Source organism: Lemur catta, chromosome 20 (assembly GCF_020740605.2).
Source record: "Lemur catta isolate mLemCat1 chromosome 20, mLemCat1.pri, whole genome shotgun sequence".
Lineage (NCBI taxonomy): Eukaryota > Metazoa > Chordata > Mammalia > Primates > Lemuridae > Lemur > Lemur catta.
In genome coordinates this window covers 4,299,226-4,320,424 of record NC_059147.1, presented here as the reverse complement: position 1 = coordinate 4,320,424, position 21,199 = coordinate 4,299,226, and the positions used below count along the sequence as shown (strand labels likewise).

Genomic DNA, 21,199 nt, shown 5'->3' with positions numbered 1-21,199 from the left:
GCTTCTTTGCAACTGGGGAGAAGAAGACTCCATTTAAAAAAATAGCAAAAATAATTTAAATACTTACCTGCAAGGTCCTGCTGTAAGAGCTTTCTGTTTCTTCCCTCAACCTTGATAACCCCACGAGGAAGGCACAGTTGTTATGGCTGGGTTATAAATGAGTAAATGAGGTTCAGAGAGGGGACTTGCCCAGTCACACAGCGGGTAAGGGGTGAGCCAGGGTTAAAAGCCACGTGCACTCAAGGTCAGAGCTGTGCCCCCTCACAGTGGTGGTGCCCGGCAGCTTCCACGTAAGGCCGCCTTTCTACGCGGCCACTGGTGTGTCAGTTTCCTCCACAAATGAACCAGTCGCTTTCCTTCCAATAAAGAGAAACAAAGAGATGCCATTTCAAAGTTTTATTCGTATTAATCGAAGCCTGGCTCTAAATCAAAAGTAAAAAACACAGGATGAAGAAGAGAAAGGGGCCAGGATGATGAGGTCCTGTGCTGGGTTGGGGAGGATGGGGTCCAGGCTCTATTTGTTTTTGACATGTGTTTTTAAACTTATCCTACAGAAAAGCAGGAAGAACGCCATAGTAAAGACCCACATACCCGCCACCTGGATTCCACAGTTGATAGTATTTGCTTATCGGCCTCAGCTATGTAGACAGATATTTTGAATTATTTTACATTACAGAGGTTATAACACTTTCCCTAGTAAATACTTCATTGTAATGTCTGAAAATAAGGAACTTTTTCTGTCTAACCACGATAACATTATCATGCCTAACAATAATAATTCCGTGATATGCAGGCATGGTCAGAGATGGCCTGGAACTTTCAGTCTGCACCGTGAAGACCATGGGGCACTGGTTGCCAGGGAATGGGGCTGGGGAAATAAGAGGAAGAAAAGTATGGGGTGTCTTGGCTTCAGTCAAAGCAGAAACTGGCCTGGCTTATCTCCAGCTGCTTCCACACGTTCTCGTATCTGTGCCTTCAGACACATGGGCCTGGGAGGGCCACCTTCAAAGTCACTTTTGCATAGGAGAGCCCCCAGGGTCCCAGAGAGCAGTGGGTCCATGAGCGGTGTGGCCACTGATCCAGGCAGGGTCTGTCCCCTGGCCTGCCCTGGTCCTGAGGCTGGACTTGTTCTGCTGCAGATGCACTTGCTCGAGGGCTCGGTGGGGGTGCACGGAAGCCTGGCCTATGTCCCCCAGCAGGCCTGGATCATCAGGGGTAGCGTCCGGGACAACATCCTCCTGGGAGGCCGGTATGACAAGGCCCGGTAAGCTTCAGGGAGGCCAGGGAAGAACACAGGGGTGTGCGGCTGGTTTGGGGAGGGACCGCCAGCTGCTAATAGTAATTTGACAACTGCTAACACTTTTTGTGTGCTTATTTACATACATGCCATATTTCCTCCTCACTGTGAAAGAAATATTACCATATTCATTTTCTAAACACGTCAGTTGAGGCCCCAAGAAGCTAAATAATTTGCCCAAAGTCGCACCGTTGGTACAATATGAAAGAGCTAGAATTTGAACCCAGTTGCTTTCAGAAACTTCACACTTACCTATTAGGTTATATTTGTTCAAAATAGTCAATACTCTCTCCTCCTCCAAAATGTTACATTAAAACTTCATTTGTATTAATTAAATCCTGAGTCAAAAGGAAAACAAATGGCAGTGATGTGCTTCTGCAATCTGGAGGAAATGAGTTTGGATTCATGGCGTAGTGGACCTACCATATTCCACTCATATCCCTCCCTCCCCTTCCCCAGAATCCTGGGGTTAACCTGCTTAAGACGTGCTCTTGGATGTCAAGAGTGAAGCCTATTCATTGGAGGATCCAGGAAAACTACAGCTATGTTTCCGACATAGGACGTGCACTCTGACCTCTTTTGCTTGGTTTTGCAATCTGGCCCTGTAACATCACAGAGTGGTGTAGACATGTGGGTGTATGAACTCGCCATCTCCATCTGGTCGTCCTGTGGGCACCTCTCAATCCTGTCTGATACCAACTCATGAGCACCCTGTTTACCCAGCTGCATCCTCCTGGCTTCTCTTCCCAAACTGCCCAATTCAGTTTAATGGCATCACCCAGACTGTGCACCCCAGCAAGCCTGACACCCCTCCTGTGATACCTTCCATGTCTAATTGGTCACCAGCCCTGGATAAGTCTGTCTCCTAAATATCTCCTGTATTTCTGTCCTCTCCATCTCTGCTGCTCGTTCCAGTCTGTTATCTCTTGTTTGAACATTCTCACTGCCCCTGCCCTTGGATTCCTGTCCCTAATTTCCACCTCGGTTCCACCCTGCGGACTGTCTCCAGGGCAATCACCCTAAAACATGGCTCTCGTCTTGCCACTCTGTGCTGTAAGATTGATACAACTCATAGAGCAGTTTTGAAACATCAAAAATAAAAATATACCAACCCTTTGACACAACAAATCCACTGCCAGGTATTTCGTGTGTAGGTATTTTCACCGGCGAACACAGAGCCTTATATACCAGAACATTCGCACTGCAGTGCTCCCAGGAGCAAAACCAGAAACAGCCCAGGTGCCCATCACTAGGGCACTGGCTAAATAACTTATGGTGCAGCCTACAATGGCACACTATAGCGCCATCAAGCAAATAACCCTGTATGTGCTGCAGACATGCACACACGAACAGATCGTTTCTGAATAAATACAGAAGAAACTGTAAGAGGGGCCGCTTCTGGGGAAAGCAACTGAGGGTCAAGCATGAGAGGGATATTTGCTTTTCATTGCATCTTTTTGTTCTGTTCAAATATTAATATTTACTGAGAACATATATTATTAATAATTTTAAAGAAATGAAAGAGGGAAGGAAATTTTAGAAAGGCTCCAGTTTACCATTAAACAGAAGATCAAGTCCAGATTTCTCAGCGTGGAATTCAAGACTTTTTCCGCTTCAACACTTGGGAAGGGTCGAGGCCCAGAGGCCTGGCCGCCGGTCCCTCACAGCTCCCTGTCCTTTGCAGATACCTCCAGGTCCTCCGTTGCTGCTCCCTGAATCGGGACCTTGAACTGCTGCCCTTTGGAGACATGACGGAGGTGAGTGGGAGGCCAGCGGCCCCAGCTCCGTGGTAGTGTTGGCGCTTTGGTGTTCAGGCTGCCTCCCTGGGGAGGGGGAGGAGGGCCCAGCCCTTCCTTCCCAAAGCAGCTTCCTTCCCCAGCTTTCCGCTTCAAAGCCAAGAACAAAGGCTCCCCGGCTGAGGGAAGGTGGGGCTCACCTCACAGGGTGTTCCTTAGCCCACACAGGCGGAGAGCTGACCTCAAGCCCTCCTTCTGAAGCAAGAGCAGAGACCCTGGAAAGATGAGAACCCACCTGTGCCCCTGCACCCCATCCACCCACCCTGCCCCACTCCGCACAGCACTGTCTTTGCCAGTGGGAACATCAGCCGACACCCTACAGGGGCAATGTGATTTCTGACCGTAACATTTTCCTGATAATTCACTATCTTAAACTGCAGCCACTGTTTATCCACATAAGACTCCCCACCCAAGATAAAAAAGTAGTATTGTTATCTTGGTTTTAATTATCTAATAATAGTTCAGTCCGTTGAACACTACCACATGCAAGGTACTACTAGCAACTTGAATGCAGTGTCTTAGGCGAGCCGCACAATGACCTTAGGAGGGAAGTCCTTTTGTTATCCTTCTTTTAAAGCTGGGACTATAAATCCTTGAAGGCAGAGTGCTCAGTTCTCAATAGGAAGAACAAGGTCTCATCTGTAAAATGGCATAAATAAGAATACTGACTTGATCAGGTTGCTTTGAGGTTTAAATGAATTAATAATACATACAAACTGCTTTTTATTCCTTTTTAAAGGCTAAATTGGTTAACTGTCACGTGCTAGCTTTCAACATGAAGAACATTTCAAATGGGGTACTCTCCTTTGCATGATTTTCTCATTAACAGGAAATGGTGAAGTAGGCTATGATTAGATTTTCCCATTTGTTGACTGTTTACTTTAGATAAAGACTTAGCTAACTATGTACTTTGCCTTATAATGTATGAAGTGTGGAAACTCAATAAAAACTCATGGCTGAAACCCTGCTTTGTGGGTTGAGGCAGTGGAAGCTTCATTTTTTCCCCTTTTGTTTGCCTTCATTCCCTCTTTCAACTCCCCTTTCCAGCCTCCAGTAACCACCATTCAGTACAATGTTAGCTGTGGGTTTGTCACATAGGGTATTTATTATTTTGAGGTATGTTCCTTCTGTACCCATTTTGATGAGGGTTTCTGTTTTGTCATAAAGGGATGTTGAATTTCATCAAATGCTTTTCTGGCATTTATTAGAACAATCATATGGTTTTTCTTCTTAATCTGATTAACGTGATGTATCATGTTTATTGATTTACATGTGTTGAATTGTACTTGTATCCTTGGAATGAATCCCACTTGATCATGGTAATGGATCTTTTTAATGTGTTGTTGAATTTCAGTGTCCTAGTATTTTGTTGAGGACTTTTATATTTATGTTCATCAGTGATATTGGCCTGTGGTTTTCTTTTTTTGTTGTGTCCTTGTCTGGCTTTGGTATCAGGGTAATCCTGGCCTTGTAGAATGAGTCTGAAAGTATTCCTTCCTCTTTAATTTTTTTTGAAGAGTTTGAGTAGGATTGGTATTAGTTCTTCTTTAAATGTTTGGTAGAATTCAGCAGTGAATCTATCAGGTACTGGGCTTTTCTTTGATGGGAGAATATTTATTACAACTTCAATCTCATTACTTGTTACTGGTTTATTGAGGTTTTCTGTTTCTTCATGGTTCAATTTTGGGAGGTTGTATGTGCCCAGGAATTTATCTATTTCTTCCAGGTTTTCTAATTTGTTGGCATATAGTTGTTCATAATAGTCCCTAATGATTTTTTGTATTTCTGAGGTCTCAGTTGTTATGTCTCCTTTTTCATTTGTGATTTTATTTATTTGGGTCTTCTTTCTTTCTCCCTTTTTTTCTTAGTCTAGCTGAAGGTTTGTCAATTTTATTTTTTCAGAAAACCAACTTTTTGTTTTGTTGATCTTTTGTATTGATTTCTTAGTCTCAATTTCATTTATTTCTGCTGTGATCTTTATTATTTCTTTCCTTCTACTAATTTTAGATTTGGTTTGTTCTTGCTTTTCTAGTTCTTTGAGGTGCATCATTAGGTTGTTTATCTGAAGTCTTTCTACTTTTTTGATATGGGCATTTACTGCAATAAACTTCCATCTTAGTACTGCTTTTGCCATATCTCATAGATTTGGCATATTGTAGTTCCATTTTCATTTGTTTCAAGAAATTTTTAAATTTTCTTCTTAATTTCTTAATTGACCCATTTGCCATTCGGGATCATGTTGTTTAATTTCCATGTGTATTTTTTGTGTGTATTTTTTGAGGTTCCTCTCAATATTGAGTTCTAGTTTTATTCTATTGTGGTTAGAGAAGATATTTGATATGATTTCTGTTTTTTTGAATTTGACAGACTTGTTTTGTGGCCTAAGACATGGTTTATTCTGAAGACTGTTCTATGTGCTGATGAAAAGAATGTATATTCTGCAGCAATTGGGTGCAATGTTCTGTACATGTCAGGCCTATTAGATCTAGTGTCCAGTTTAACTCTGCTGTTTCTTTGTTGATTTTTCTGACTGGGTGATCTGAGGGTGGGGTATTAAGGTCCCCTACTATTATTTTATTGCAGTCTATCTCTCCATTTTGATCTATTAATGTTTGCTTTATATACATGGGAGCTCCAGTGTTGAGTGCATAGATACTTATAATTGTTATATCCTCTTGCTGAATTGATTCCTTTATCATTAGTGACTCTCCTTATCTTTTTTTCTTTTAACAAGTCTTTGATTTGTAGTCTATTTTATCTGATATAAGCATAGCTTGCCTTGCTCTTTTTTGGTTTCTCGTTACATGAAATATCTTTTCCCATCCCTTTACTTTCAGGCTGTGTGTTTTTATAAGTGAAGTGGGATTCTTGAAGGCAGCATATAGTTGGGTCCTGTTTCTTTATACATTCAGCCACTCTATACCTTTTAATTGGAGAATTGAGATCATTTACATTCAGTGTCATTGATAAGTAAAGACTTACTACTGCCATTTTGTTGCTTGTTTTCTGGTTGTTTTGAGAATCCTCTCTTCCTTTCTTCCTATCTTCCTTTGTGGTCTAGTAATTATCTCTGGTAATATGTTTTAATTTGCTGCTTTTTATTTTTAGTGAATCTATTATAGTTTTTTATGCTGCGGTTACCATGAGGCTTACAAAAAACATCTTATAGATATAACAAATTATTTTGAAAATATGACAACTTAGATCACAAATAAAAGAATAGAAACAAACACACAAAAAAGCCCACAAAAAATTCTATACTTTAGTTCCATCCCCCCCGGCATTTTGACTTTTAGTTGACCCAATTTATATATTTTATATTATATATCTCTTAAAAGTTTCCTGAGGCTATTATTGTTTTGATAGATTTGCCTTTTGGACTTCATACTAGAGTTATGAATAGATTGCACACCACAAATGCAGTAATATAGTATTCTGGGTTTGTGGATGTACTTAGGTTTACTAGTGGGTTTTATACCTTGAAAGGTTTTCTTTTGTACATTAGTGGTTTTTTTCTTTCAGATTGAAGAACTCCCTTTATCATTTCTTACAACACAAGTCTGGTGGAGGTGAATTCTCTTGGCTTTTGTTTGTCTGGGAAAGACTTTATCTCTCCTTCGTATTTGAGTGACAGTTTTGCTGTCATTCTTGATAGAACCTTTTTTTTTTTTTGAGCACTTTGAAAATGTTGTTTCACTGCCCCCTGACCTGTATGGTTTCCGTTGAGAGTCTATTGCCAGATGAATTGAAGTTCCTTTAAATATTATTTGCTTATCTCTCACTGCTTTTAGCATCTTCTCTTTCTCCTGGATATTTAAGATTTTGATTATTGTATGCCTTGGGTTAGTTTTATTTTGATTGAATCTGTTTGGTGTTCTAAGACCTTCCTACACATGAATATTTATATCTTTCTCAAGTTTTGGAAAGTTTTCTATTTTTATTTCTTTGAGTAAACTTTCTACCCTTTGCTTTTGGTCAGCTGCCTCTTGAAAACCAGTAATTCTTAGATTTGGTCTTTTGAGGTAATTTTCTATATCTTATAGGAGGTCTTCATTCTTTTTTGTTCTTTTTTCTTTTTTTTTCCCTCTTACCATGTATTTTCAAATAGCTGGTCTTTGAGCTCACTGACTTGAGCTCTGGGTTGTTGCTGATATAGATCTTGGCACTGTATTTTTGGTTTTGGTTTTATGTTTTTGTGGATAGTGAATTCAGCTTGTCTCTATGCTGCCATTTGGAACCAGAAGTTCCTAGAATCTTCATTTTTATTTGAAGAGCAGTGAGCAGATTTTGGATTATGCATAGAATTGAACTGTGATTATGGGGATTGGTAAGTCCAAAATCAGAAGGGCTAGAAATTCCAGCAAGAGTTGATGTTGCAGCCTTGAGTCCAAAGGCAGTCTGGTGGCAGAATTTCTCTAAAGTGTTTTTAATAGTGTCCAGCATAGGAGAGGTGTTAGCTATTATTATAAGAGCACAGTAGGCATTTAATAAGTATTTTTAAATGAATGAATGAATAAATGAATGGGGAAACTGGGCTTTGGCCAGGTCAAGTTGCTTGTCCAAAGTCACACAGTGGTGACCTGGAGGTAAAGCAGTCACAAGAGGTCACTCTGCCACCTTTTTAACTCTGTTTCTTCTCTACTGAGACTTCAAGAATTCATGGTGGAACAAGAACTAGGACGTAGCCTTCAGCTCCTGTGCCCTCAGAGCTTGACTGAGACGGGCCGGCTGGCAGCTGCCTAGAATGCTAATCTGCAAGGGCGATCAAAACACGCTTAGTAGCTCAGGTTTCCACCTCAGCTCCTAAAACCACAGGTGCTGTGTGAGCAACAGTAAAAGTCCTCCTAGCCAATGAAGCTGCGTCTGTTGGGTGGCTACACATAATGCACATGGTCTTGGACGATACCCCTAACCCAGGATGATGGTCCTGCAAGTTGACAGGTGCAGTCAATGGAAATTTAAAATCTGAATAACATGTAAGATGGTACTGTTTCTTGGGAATGAGTGATTTAGTTTTACTATCTAAATTTTTATTAGTTTAATATGCCTCCTGAGAAGTTGACAGGTTTAGAAAAATCGTATCTAATTAAGATATAAAAATAGTAATTGAAAATCAGTTTCTTTATTCCCTAGTAAGCAAATTTTTTAAAATATTTTTTAAGTGCCAGCAGTGCCAAATCATCAGGTGTCCTCGAATGTGCACATGTCTTGTCTGCACTAAGATGTACAGTCGGCCACGTCTGCCCCTCATCTGAGCACACCTGACTGTGCTCACTCTCTGAACATGGTGCCTTCTGATGCTTGTCTGCAGATCGGGGAGCGGGGCATCAACCTCTCTGGGGGCCAGAGGCAGAGGATCAGCATGGCCCGTGCTGTCTACTCTGACTGTCAGCTCTACCTGCTGGACGACCCCCTCTCGGCCGTAGACGTCCACGTGGGGAAGCACATCTTTGAGGAGTGCATTAAGAAGATGCTCAAGGACAAGACCATTGTCCTGGTGACCCACCAGCTGCAGGTGACCACCCCTCTATGGCTCTGGCCACGAGTGACAGAGAGCACAGATCCTCAAGGCCCAGCATTTCAGAGTGTGATTCAATAACAACCTCATAGCAGCTGTCCCTTCATCTCAGGCTAGCTTCCCCCAACTTCAGGGAGGGTGGTAAAGAACTTGGATTTCCTCTGCTTTCCATATGGAGAAGACAGGCTAGTAAAAGATTTCTGTGGTCGGTAAAAATTGAAACCAAATTTTAAAGTCTCCTTTATCTTCAAAATTTTGTGAATGGACCCCTGCTTTTCAAGTTATAAACACAGAAAACAATCCCTTGGAGAAGAAGAATTCTCCAGTTCTCCCATTCTTAGATTAAGAGCCAGCTCAGGGTGTTTTCTTATTGACAACAGCCACAGCGGAGTGGCTGCTTGTGGTTCTGCCTCTCCTGCGTCATTTTCCCTGCTATTTTCACACGTGACATCAGCCTTGAGACCGTATTATTATTTCTCCTGTTTCTCTTCTCTTGACCCCTTATTTTTGCTTTATTATTCTGGTACTTTCTTGGTATAAAATATTTAAGACCTGAAAAAGGTTCAGAAAATAATTAATGAAAGCTCATGGATCTACCACCCGGATTAAACAATAAAACATTAATTCCACTTTCAAATTGCATTCCATCTCCTCCCTCTTGCTATTCTCACGTTGTTGTTTTTTGTTTTCAATGCATGTCTTTATGCTGTTACACCATATGCATGAGTCTCTAGACATCTTTACCTCTCTGCTAAAGTTCCATTTGCGTTTTTTCTCTAGGATATAGATCCTGAATCTTTTGAGTATTTTGAGCTTCATATAATTGATATTTTACTTTCTGTGTCCTTCAGTAATTTCCTTTTTTCACTCAACATTATGTTTTTTGAGATCTTCTATGTTGGTACGTGTAGCATTATTTAATTCTCACTGGTATAGTACTCCAATATCTCAATATACCAGAATTTACTTCCCCAGGATGAACATTCGCTTCCCACTTTGACTTTTACAAAAAATGCTTCAGTCTATATCCTTATACATGTGTCTCTGTACACATGTTTAGGAGTTTTTTAGGACAGAGTTTTTAGGAGTTGAATCATTGGTTCATAACTATTCAAAAATCTTCCATGTTACTAAATGTATCAAATTGTTCTCCAAAGTAGTTGTACCAATCTACAATCTGCCTAACATTTTGTAAGAGTTCCCTTTACATCATCATCAACACTTGGGTGTCTGACTTTTCAATGTTTGCAATGTGGTGGTGTGACATAACATTTTATTATGATTTAAATTTATATTTTCCTGATGAATAATAAAGTTGAATATCTTTCCATATGTTTACTGAAGACCTTATTTCTTCTGACTACCCAGTACTTAGAGTCTTGTGACCAGATCATTTTGCTAGAAGATGGGAGAATCTGTGAGCATGGAGCTCACAGTGAGTTAATGCAGAAAAAGGGGCGGTATGCCCGCCTCGTCCAGAAGATGCAGCCGGAGGAAGCAAAGCAGGTGATTTCCACCCTGCCCGCCCTCACTGCCCACGGGCAGAGTGCCCCTGTGCTCACGGCGTGCGCCCTCTCACAGGACACGGCACGGGACACAGCAAAGACAGCGGAGAAGCCACAGGCAGAAGCTCGGGCTCAGGCCACCTCCCAGGAAGAGTGTCTCAGCGAGGCCACTGGTAATGGTGTGGGGAGCAGGCTGGGAGTTCCCGCACGCCTGCCTGGGCCCTCCAGAGTCCTGCTGTTTCTTTCGGCACCCTGAACCGGGCCATGTCCCTCACTGTCTGAGATCCTCGACATTCACACACGCAGGTTACAGATCCAAGTAGTCCAGGGCCGTGGGGTGAGGACTGTGGTGGTCAGGAGGCCTGAAGGACCCAGACAGGAGTGTTGGGGGCATGGCTGAGGGTGTGTGTCAGAGGCAGGAAGGGGTTGGCTCTGGCCCTGGGTGGCACAGACTTGGCAAGGCATCTGGACATTCATTCATTACACATTCACCAAGGGTAAATGTTGGTCAGAAAAAGAGCAAAGGTGTCAGAAATCAGACATGAGCTGGGCCCAGCCCCTGACATCGGAAGCTCATGGCCTTGCTATTTTCTGAAGCAGGGTAGCAGAAAGCTGTGTGACCTTGGCCAAACAACTTAACCTCTCTGAACCTTCATTGGCAAAAGTGGAGACAATAGTACTTACTCTGCAGGATGACAGTGAAGATTAGATGAAGTCAGGTGGAGGGAAATCACCAGCACAGAGCCTGGCACACTGCAGGCCCCTGTCTCCAGTAGAGTGTTTTTGAAGGAAGCCCACTCAAACAGTTTCCATCCTAGTGTGATTTCCCTCAGCATTCAAATTCCAGAAAGAAAGCTCTTCCCCAGGAGACATCGGGGCCTCATTATTAGAGGGCGGAGAAGGTCAGGCAGAGTGACAGATACTCACCACTGTTGTCATTGTTACTGTCAGAAGCATCTACTGGTACGTCCAGGTACTGGCCATGGGCCCAGCTCAAGGCCAAAGGGTCTGCCGGGCTGGTGTCATGGCTGTTTCATGGCTGTCTCGGAAGCATACTGCGGCAGAGCATCTTGGCAACCATCTAGGCCTGCCATGTTCTAAAGGAGGAAACGGAGAGGTTAAGTGGTTTGCCTGAGGTTGCACAGTGTCATGGTGACCACTCTGGAACCCAGGTTTTCTGGTCCCAGGTCACTGCTTTCTTCATTCTCTCCTGCTGCCTCCCTTGGCCCACCAAGCGCTTGGGAACCTAGGCCCTCCAAAGGTTTTGGATGGCCAGGGATGGATCCCCTTTCCAAGCTCTGGAGTCAGGTCCAAGGTTACTTCCAGCAGCGTCTTCTGTGGAAAACCTGCTGGTTAGGGCCAGACATTGGGGGCACTGCAGCTGGAAGGTGAGGAAGCTGGAAAGGGTCAAAGCCAGGGGCAGAAGGATTTGCCCAGATTCCTCGTGACCCTGGAGGGAGGTCGGGTCATGGGAAGGCACACTATTTTCCTCTCCTTTTACCCGACCCAGTGCCAGAGCATCAGCTCACGGACAAGGAGAGGATGGAAGAAGGTTCCCTGAGCTGGAGCGTCTACCACCACTACATCCAGGCGGCCGGAGGTACGGTCTGTCAGTCACCCCACGCCAGGCCTGGGGCTCTCTCTTGGAACAGCCCTGCCCCTGAAACAGGGTCAGACTGGGCCCTGTGGGGTCGTGTTGTGTAGAGAAGTGCAGAGGAGCCATGCCACGCGTCAGCTCAACTTGCACAAACCCCAGCAAACGTAACTGTCAGTATCATAACTCTATCGCCAAAGCTGATGTCAGAAGTTATGTTTGCACACGTATTCATTATTTCAGGGTTGTTCAAACTTTGGGCTCTGACTGCTAGCAACTTGTGAAATCAACAGAGAGAGGTCATGAGCAGCACTGAGAGACCATGGGATACACTGTCCTATTTCGCTTATGGGATATATAAGTGAAATAGAATAGGACAGAAAATGTCAGCAAGGATTGTATGTAGTAATGCTGGTGAAACTTGTTTCGGTGTATATTAGCCATGATTTAAAATGTATTTCTTAAGGCAGGCAGATGGCATTTAGAAGTTCAAAGCTACTGCTTTATTAAATGGGGTGAATTACCATGTATATTTACTATACAATGTTGTAAACCCAAAACCAAGTGTATGGTACTCTACTTTTTGAGTAACTTAATAGATTTTTGAGAGTAATTTTGACTCCATGCAACTTTTACTCTTAGTTGACTTTGGAACCTAATCCTCTGTAAGGCGTGTCTCCTCTCTACCTGTCTGGGGGAGGACGAGGTAGGCTGTGGACAGGTCACCATCCCCACTCCTTCCAACACGGGTCTCCCTGCAGGGTGTCACACAGGGCCTGCCCAGAGCAGGGGAACAGCAGATGCTTGGGAAATGTGCAAATGAATTGAGCAGCCAACTGATCTGTGTTTACAAAGGAAATACTATGTGCCAGGCACTGTAGCAGGCTCTAGAGAGAGGGCGTATAAAGCCATTAAGAACCAACCCTGGAATCTAGCTGGAGACTTAAGACATTGCTTCCTCCAGACAGTGAGAGAGATCTCTGTGAGGGAATCTCAGATCTCATCAAAGAAAAGGTGGCCCTTGAAGGAAGAGGAGAATCTTGGCAAAGACAATAGGCGTGGGGCCACGAGCATGGGTAGGTGGGCAGAGTGACGGACGGGGCAAGAGGCTGGAGCAATGCGCCCTGAGTTTTTTCATCTGTAACTTTTTTGCATCCCAGGTCTACTACTCACCAGTTCTGTGACTTTGGGCAAGTTACTTTCCCTCTCTGAGATTCAGTTTCCTCATCGTTCTAGTCCGTTTGTACTGCTGTGACAAAATACCCGAGACTGGGGAATTTATAAAGAACAGAAATTTGTTTTTCATAGTTCTGGAGGCTGGGAAGTCCAAGATCATGGCACCGGCAGATGCGGTGTCGGGTGAGGGCCCACATCTGCTTCCGAGAGGGCGCCTTGAATGCCGCGTCGTCTGCTCTTTGGAGAGGACACACGTGTCCTCACAGGGCAAGAGGGACAGAAAACGGGAGGCAGCTCTCTGAAGCCTCTTTTAGAGACTGATTGTGCAGGACAGGCATAGGGAGCTAAGTTCTCTACAGTATTGCCCTGTGCCAGGCACCGGGCTGGGTGCCTGACACGTGTTATCTCGTGTCATCTTCAGCACGGCCCTGCAGCAGGTACGACTATCACCTTTTCATAGGTGTGAAAGCGAACTGTCACTGACATTTGGTACCTTGTCCAGGGCACACAGCTTGGAAGTTGTAGAGCTGGGATTTGAACCCAGGGCTCTTTGTCCAAGGTGGACAGGGGTCAGGGATTTCCAAGGACTCAGGGCCAGGGAGGGCTGAGCAGTGTTGTCAGTGGTTGCCTTGCACCTTTGTGTGGTTCCTGTGTGTCACCTCTCCTCCGTCCCAGGGTACGTGGTCTCTTTGGTGGCTTTCCTTCTCATGGTCCTGATGGCCTCCCTCATGACCTTCAACTGCTGGTGGCTGAGCTACTGGCTGGGGCAGGGTTCAGGGGTAAGTACCCGGATGCAGGCGCGTTGTATTTCTGTGGGCTTGGGTGCGGTGGGTGGCTTCTTGCTCCCTGGGACCACGAGGCCAGGGTGCTGCCAGGGGCCCGCGGGGCGCGCCCAGAGCCCAGTCGGCAGAAAGGGTTCCAGAGATAACCGTCTGGGAGTCAGGGTGCTGCGGGGTGGGGGGTTCCCCGCTAGTGCTGGCCTCCTGGGTTTGCAGAATGGGTGGTCACCCATGCAGTCTTGTTGGGACAAAATCAAGAAGTTTCTGCCCCCAAACAGCTCCCCAAGAATCTTCACATTCACCGTAGTGCCTTTTTCCTTTGGCTGCAGCCTTGCTTTCTCGCTGTGGCTCACTGAAAACGTGCCCCCGCGCTCCTGGCGCCGGGACCCGGGAGCGGGGAGCCACTCCGGGCCGCACCGGGTCAGGTTGCTGCATTCATCTTCCCAGCCACATTCCCAGGCGGGTTTCTCTGTCCCCATTTACCTATGAGGACACTGTGTCTAGAGAGGACAGAGAACCTGCCAAGGAGCCAGAGCTGGACTCCGTGCTCCCTGCCGTGCCCGCGGTTACCTTCTGAGCACCGCGCGGGGCGGGCTTGGTCAGGACCACAGAAGCCACTCGAAGTATTTAGAGCTCCCAAAGGTCTGACGCAGGGAACTAGCGGCTTACACGGCCACCCGAGGGGGAGCGGCCACCGGCGACCCCAGCGGCGAGCGGAGCTGGCGCGGGCGGTTCTCAGGAGGCCCTGAGGCTCTGGCAGGATTCGCGCCCGCCCCGCCCACGGTGCCGCAGCGTGCTGGCGCCTCCTCTTCCTCCTTTCGGGTCCCGAGCGCCTCCCCGCGGCGGGTCCGAGCGGGACGCGCGGGGTCTGGGCCGGCCGCTCCCGCGGCGGGGCGTGGGGGGCTGCCCGCCGCAGGGGACCGATCCAGGGCAGGGCGGACGGGAGGGAGGGGAGGGACAGTGGCCAAGGCGCTGAGCAGAAAGGTTTTGACGCGTAACGTGACATGACCTCCTGCCAGCCGCCGAGTCTTATGCGGCCCCGGGGAGAGGATTTTCCTGCCACCGAATTTCACCCGGGCCTCACGCGGTCTGACCCCTCTTCTCTCTCGAAGACCAACAGCAGCCGAGCGAGCAACGGGACCACTGCAGGCCCAGGCGACATCAGGGACAATCCCCAGCTGCCCTTTTACCAACTGGTGTACGGCCTCAGCCTCCTGCTCCTGGTCTGTGTGGGCATTTGCTCCTCGGCCTCCTTCACCAGGATCACCCGGCGGGCGTCCACGGCCCTGCACAACCGGCTGCTGAGCAAGGTGCGTGCCCGGCGGGGGGCGCTGCCGCCTGGGCCCTGACCTTCATGGGGTTAGGGTTAGGTTTTTTTTTGTTTTTTTTTTTTTAAATTAGTAGACTTTGTTTTCTGAGCAGTTTTTGGTTTGCGGATGTGGTTCATTCTTTATGTTGTACATTCTATGGGTTTTGATAAACGTACGATGACAGGGACCCACCGTACAGAGTCGGGTCACTGCACTGAAACCCCCTGTGCTCCCCCTCCCCCTCCCCCAATTCCTGGTAACCACTGATCTTTCCCACTGTCTGCATGGTTTTGCCTCCTCCAGAGTGTCACAGTTGCAGGTGGGAGGACCGGGTGCCCAGGTGGGAAGGAGCAGGGAAGGGGCCTGGGAGCGTCCCTGCCGCTGGAGGTGCAGTTCCAGGGTTCGGGGGACACACGGGCGCTGGCCTCCCCTGGCCACCACGGTCACAGACAGGGTTGCTCACGCTGCCCTTCGCTCCCTTTGCAGTGGGTGTCATCCTCATTTTACGCGTGAGAAAATGGAAGTCTCATGTGTGCTGCGGTTAGAACACATGTTCGGTGAGAATACCAAATTGTCTGTGGTGTCACGTTGTCTCTTGGAAACATCATTTCTCTCTCTCACGTTGCAAGAAGCACCACGTGCCAGGCTCTGCAGTGGGCACTGGGTGCAGCTGGGCTTGGGCCTCATGGGCCTGTAGTCTAGTGGGGAAGATGGACAAGGAAATGGGCCACTGTGATGTGAGGGTCGAAGTTTACCACAGAGGGGCCACACAGGGCCAGAGGCACCTAAGGGGCACCTAACCTTGGTAGAAGGAAGTGGGGGGAGTCCAAGAAGGCTTCTTGGAGGAGGTGACCACTCTTTAAAGGATGAATCAGATTTAGCCAGCTCAAGATCAGGAGGCTGGAGGTAAAACGAAGGCAGAACATTCCTGGGGAGGTGAAGGGAGTTCAGGAAGGCTGGGGCTGGGAGGGTAGGGCAGGGGTTCTGAACCAGGCGGCAAGGAGGGACCTGTCATTCCGCGCAGGCGGAATGCGAACCGTCTCGCCGGTCAGTGTTTCCGTTTTGATAGGATGAGGTAAAGCAGTTGGTCAGTGGACCCAGCAAGCAGGAGGGGGAAATGCTGCCTGGGGCCTGTGGTGCTGGCCCTCGGCTGGTTAGTCTCTGAGGTTCTTTCAACTGCACACTCCAAGATTCTAGAAATTTCCAGTGCCCAGGCCTCCCAGTGACATTTTGTATTTTACTTTTGAGAAATGTTCAAGTTTCTTTCCATTAGAAAATATGTTTGATGTTTAAAATATTTTCCTTTTTCTAGTCCTTTTAGGGCTTTATTGAAATGTTCTTTGCCGAAGGGCCTCACACCCACTGGCTTTTAGAGATCAGGCTTCAGTGCCGCCTTCGAGAAGGGGCAGTGACGGTTGAATTTCATCCTCGAGTCCAAATCTTGCGCAGCGGCAGTGGAACTGGGGCTACTGAGCCCTGGCGATCCCGAGTGAAAATGGTCCCATCTGTAGAAAATGGGAATGGGATGCTTAGCGGGGCAGGCAGTGTTCTCTCTCTCTTAATCATAGCTCTGTGACATATCATTCCCTCCTTTAAATTGTACAATTCAGAGGTTTTGGGCGCTTTGAAACACTGTGCGATCCTCACCGCAGTCCTCTGAAGCGCAGTTCTCACCCACCTCACCAGCGAGGGCCTCGAGACGCAGAGGGGTTAAGAATTAGGTTATTGAGTCTGAAATGTCTGATTTCCTTAAGGCCTAAGTTTGACAGTTGATGTCTTTGACATTTCTCTTTGAAACTTCTTGTTTTACGTTTATTGTGAAGGTACATCCTCAGTCTTTCAAACGCACATTTTGGCTTGTGATTGTCTTTCAAATTACTTTTAGAGCAATTTTTGTGAAATCACGGATAAGTAAAAAATTCATGTTATTTTCGAATCTGAGTTCCATCATGGAAGCAATGCAGCACAGACAGCTCGAAATATCAACGTAGTGTTTGGGAACACACAGTATATCCATGGTTTGAGAAGTTCCATTCTGGTGATTTTAATCTTGATAATAAGCCACGTGGGCGACCTGAGACCAAGGTGGATAATGATGAGCTGAAAGCTGTAGTGGAAGCGAATCCATCCCAACCTACATGTGATTAGCAGCAAGGTTTGACGTTACTACTACAACAATATTGGACCATATGAAACAAATGGGCAGGGTAAAGAAGCTGGATAGATGGGCTCCACATGAATTAAACGTGCGTCAGAAGACAAATCATCTCAAAGTTTGCTTTTCTTTGTGGTCATGACATAAAGGCGAAACATTTCTACATTCTATTGTAATGTGTGATGAAAAATGGATTCTTTTTGACAATCTCAAGTGTTCAGCACAACAGTTGGATAAAGATGAAGTGCCGAAATACAGTCCAAAACTGAATATTCATCCAAAAAAGCTAATGATGTCTGTTTGCTGGTCCAGTGCTGGTATTATCTGTGACAGCTTCATGAAACCTGGTCAATCGATTACAGTGGATGTCTGCTGCAACCAACTGGATGTAATGATGAGGATGCTTGTGATTAAGCAGCTGAGACTGGTCAATAGGGACAGGCCAATCCTCTTGCAAGGCAACACTCGACCACATGTTGCATAAACAACGCTGCTCAAACTACAGAGGCTGGACTTGGAAACTCCCTGTCAAATACCGTATTCACCAGACCTTGCACCAATTGACTAGCACTTCTTCCAGGCTTTGGACCAGTTCTTGCAAGGAAAAATATTCAATTCTCAACAAGCTGCGAAAACACTTTCTGTGATGTCATTGCCACTCACTCTTGAGGCTTCTTTGCTGCTGGCATAAACAAGCTACTGTTAAGATGGCAAAACTGTGTTGATAGGTTAGTCGCATATTTTGATTATTTGTACTGCTTCTTCTTTGAGATATAATAAACCAAACTTTTGATTCAAAATCGGACATTTATATTTAATGACCTTAATAACTTGCCCGAGGTCAGACGCAGTAGGTGGGAGTTGCAGAGCCCTGGAGCCTGACGGACCGCAGAGACCGTCCGTGCTTCTAAGCCATCGCTCTGTGCGGCTTCCCTGCTGCCCCGCGGCTGCGTCCTGCCCCCTCCAGAGCCCAAGGGGAGCAGGCATCTTCGTCCACGCCCCAGCAAGGCTGCAGCTACTCTCATGGTCCGATTTTTGTCCCTGCAGGTTTTCCGCTGCCCCATGAGTTTCTTTGACAAGAACCCAACAGGCCGACTCTTGAATTGCTTTGCGGGGGACTTGGACGAGGTGGACCAGGTCTTGCCCATCGTTGCTGAGGAGTTCCTGCTGCTGTTTCTGGTGGTGGTCACCATCCTGCTGATTATTGTTGTGCTGTCTCCGTATATCCTGCTGATGGTGGCCATCGTCATCATGGTTTGCCTCGTGTATTACACGTGAGTAGGTTCTTTCTGCTTGTGAGTGGGCTTGGCGACTGGGGGGGCACAGCTGGGACCGACCTGACGGGATGGTCCCAGAAGCGGATGGCTCAGGTCTGGCACCTTCGTTCCCGAGGCAGGATGTTCAAGAGAGCCATCAACCTGTTCAAGAGACTGGAGAGCTGCAGCCGGTCTCCTTTATTCTCCCACATCCTCTCCTCTCTCCGTGGCCTGAGCTCCATCCACATCTACGGGAAATCGGAAGCCTTCGTCAGCCAGTGAGTCCTCCTGCTGCCATCTGAGGATGACGGGGGCCACAGGGGTGGTGAGGAGTGGGAAGGGGTGTAGAGCACCTAGGAATGGTAGCACCTTCCAAAGAATCAGACAGAAGTTGGTTCTACTCCGTTTATTTCTCTGAGCCTCCAGAACCTCATCTGTAAGACGGTGTTTATGAGAATAAAAAATATAAATGATACAGAAAATGTTTATAACCTTTAAAGACCTATGGATAGTTTGTCTATGTCTGTACATATATGTATATATATTTAATAATAAGATATACGTATTATTGTGTCAACACATCTTGCATTATGTTTTTTGCTTTCACTTCCAAATATCTAATTTTAGTAAAATAGTGAGGAGCAATAGCTTTCTAAATAATAGAACTTCATTCACTACTCACACCCATAGATTTGCCTTCTGAATGTTTTTTGAAACAAACAAGCAAACAAATCCTATGATTGTTTTTGAGGCTTCATTGTGTAATATAAACTTATCTACTTGTAGAGAGTGATCGAACGTGGTCTGCACCTACAGGAAGCCCACAGTCTGGTGGGAGAAAGGGGACACAGGTGTATATTTCTGTCATGATACAGGATTGCATAAGATGGGCAGCCTAGGAGGGGAGCAGATAAACTGCCCTGGGAGTTCAGAGGGGAAAGAGGTGGCCTGCGGGGATAAGAAAAGGCTTTGGATAGGAGGTGGCATCTGAGCTGGCTTTGAAGCGTGGACGAGGTTTGGCACACATTTGGGAGATGGCATGTGCTCACTTAGCTGGAACTTGGGCTGAACCTGGCACCTGCTCTCCCAGTGGTATAGGAGAGCCCTAGGGCTGTGCAGACACTGGGACTCAGTGGAGCGATTCCTTAATTCAGTCCAGGCTGAGCACCTACTGTGTGCCAACGCCCACTAGGGATACAGCTGTCAGCAAGACAGACACAGTCCCTGCCCAGAGGCATCAAGCAGGGCAAGGAGACACAGAGACTGTGGTGCGACTGGAGCTGCTGCTGGGGAAGGCTCAGGGGAAGGGACCGGAACAGAGATCTACATGAAGTGAGGGCTGAGCTACGGAAATATGTGGGTAGGAACTTTCCAGGCAGAGGGAACAGGAAATGCAAAGACTCTGAGATGGGACGTAGGTTTGAAGATGTGCAAGGTAGCTTAAGTGCAGGGGCCACGGAGTGACCAGGGTCTGTGTTTAATCTGGGAAGGCCTCAAGGTGGAGGTGGCTCCATCAGTGTGGAAGGGTAAGGTGGACGGAGTTTGCAATGGCTTGTGCAAAGGTTCAGAGGGCATGGACATTGTGAGTCAAATGCACTATGGTGCTTCGGGTGGTTGCTCACCTAAACGGCAGGATGATTTAGTTGATAGGTAGATGAACATTTTATTTCAATAATCAAAGATTTATTTGAATGCACTTTGGAAAAAGTACAGTTATCACATCAAACCCCATGTAATTTAAGGTAGTGATAAAGCTTCCTTTAATATAAATTCTAAAATAAAGTGAAGCAAGTGAAAATAAAAATATTCATCAAATAACAGTACAGGTTACGACTGACATGGAAAGTTGTGATGGTAGCATATGAAAACTGGAAATTTGGTAAGCCTCTTTTGGTTGGAAGTGACAGAAAAAAACTAATTAAATTAGCTTAAAAAATAAAAGACTTTATTGCACAATAGTGACCATTGTTAAATTAGGTAGAGGGTATGAAGACTTCATTAAATCAACCTTTTAATTTCTTTGTACTTACAAAAATTCTCATAACATAAGGCTGGGGGGAGGGGGGATGGGCACTTCTAACAGGTCAGGTGAGTGAAGAGACTAAGGGAGGACTCACTGCAAGTGAGGATGAATCCGGAGGCTCCGCTAATGTCCTCGGGGACCCTGTTTGTCACTGCTTTACTGCTCTGCCTTCCATGGTGCCATTTCACCTTTAAGCTCTTGGAGATCCGCTGGCAGCTCCAGGCTCCCCTCGTAGCAGCAGACTGGTAGTTCCAGATGTCCCGTGAATCACTTCCCTGCACCCCTCGCAAACCCTGGCACTCGCTCCCTCTCCAGTCCAGTTAGGGTGACTCCCCTCCCTGGGTGAGTCACAGGGCCGGGTAGAGCAAGCGCTGCCAGGCCAAGGCCAGCTGACCTGCTGCTCACTCCTCTGGTCAGGAGTGAGGTCAACTCCACCCAAACCCACGCGTTAGAAAGGGCGAGGGAGGAGCCCCTTGCCCCAAGAAAAACCGACTTCTGCTGCTGGGAGAGGGGAGGGAGCAGCCAGAGTCTACCCTGGGGAAACCGTGGGCTGGTCAAACGGGTCCCACGTTGTGCTTTCCTCCTCAGGTTCAAACGGCTGACTGATGTGCAGAATAACTACCTGCTGCTGTTTCTGTCCTCCACGCGGTGGGTGGCCTTGCGGCTAGAGATCATGATCAACCTGGTGACCTTGGCCGTGGCCTTGTTCGCGGCTTTTGGCACCTCCGACAGCTCCTACAAAGCCATGGTTATCAGTCTGGTGCTGCAGGTGAGGGAGGGACTCTTAGCG

General features: G+C 46.6%; 1 protein-coding gene and 1 long non-coding RNA gene across 6 annotated transcripts in view; one reads left to right on the top strand and one right to left on the bottom strand.

Annotated features, from left to right (window-relative positions):
- Positions 1 to 21,199, top strand: part of ABCC11 (ATP binding cassette subfamily C member 11) — a 66,529-nt gene that overhangs the window by 23,223 nt on the left and 22,107 nt on the right. For 4 of the 5 annotated variants that reach the window (XM_045533773.1, XM_045533776.1, XM_045533775.1 and 1 more), the window contains 10 exons: positions 1,140 to 1,264; positions 2,982 to 3,054; positions 8,405 to 8,608; positions 9,980 to 10,289; positions 11,627 to 11,716; positions 13,562 to 13,665; positions 14,778 to 14,975; positions 18,178 to 18,404; positions 18,527 to 18,664; positions 20,998 to 21,178. In XM_045533773.1, coding sequence (XP_045389729.1) covers positions 1,140 to 1,264; positions 2,982 to 3,054; positions 8,405 to 8,608; positions 9,980 to 10,289; positions 11,627 to 11,716; positions 13,562 to 13,665; positions 14,778 to 14,975; positions 18,178 to 18,404; positions 18,527 to 18,664; positions 20,998 to 21,178 — 1,650 coding nt within the window. The remainder of the gene's footprint in view (positions 1 to 1,139; positions 1,265 to 2,981; positions 3,055 to 8,404; positions 8,609 to 9,979; positions 10,290 to 11,626; positions 11,717 to 13,561; positions 13,666 to 14,777; positions 14,976 to 18,177; positions 18,405 to 18,526; positions 18,665 to 20,997; positions 21,179 to 21,199) is intronic. The other variant, XM_045533777.1, reaches the window with a different exon arrangement.
- LOC123625365 lies at positions 382 to 14,267 on the bottom strand. The gene is made up of 4 exons (XR_006730477.1): positions 12,884 to 14,267; positions 11,044 to 11,213; positions 2,854 to 3,030; positions 382 to 1,269 (listed from the first exon to the last, which is right to left on the bottom strand). It is a non-coding gene; the product is annotated as an uncharacterized LOC123625365 (long non-coding RNA).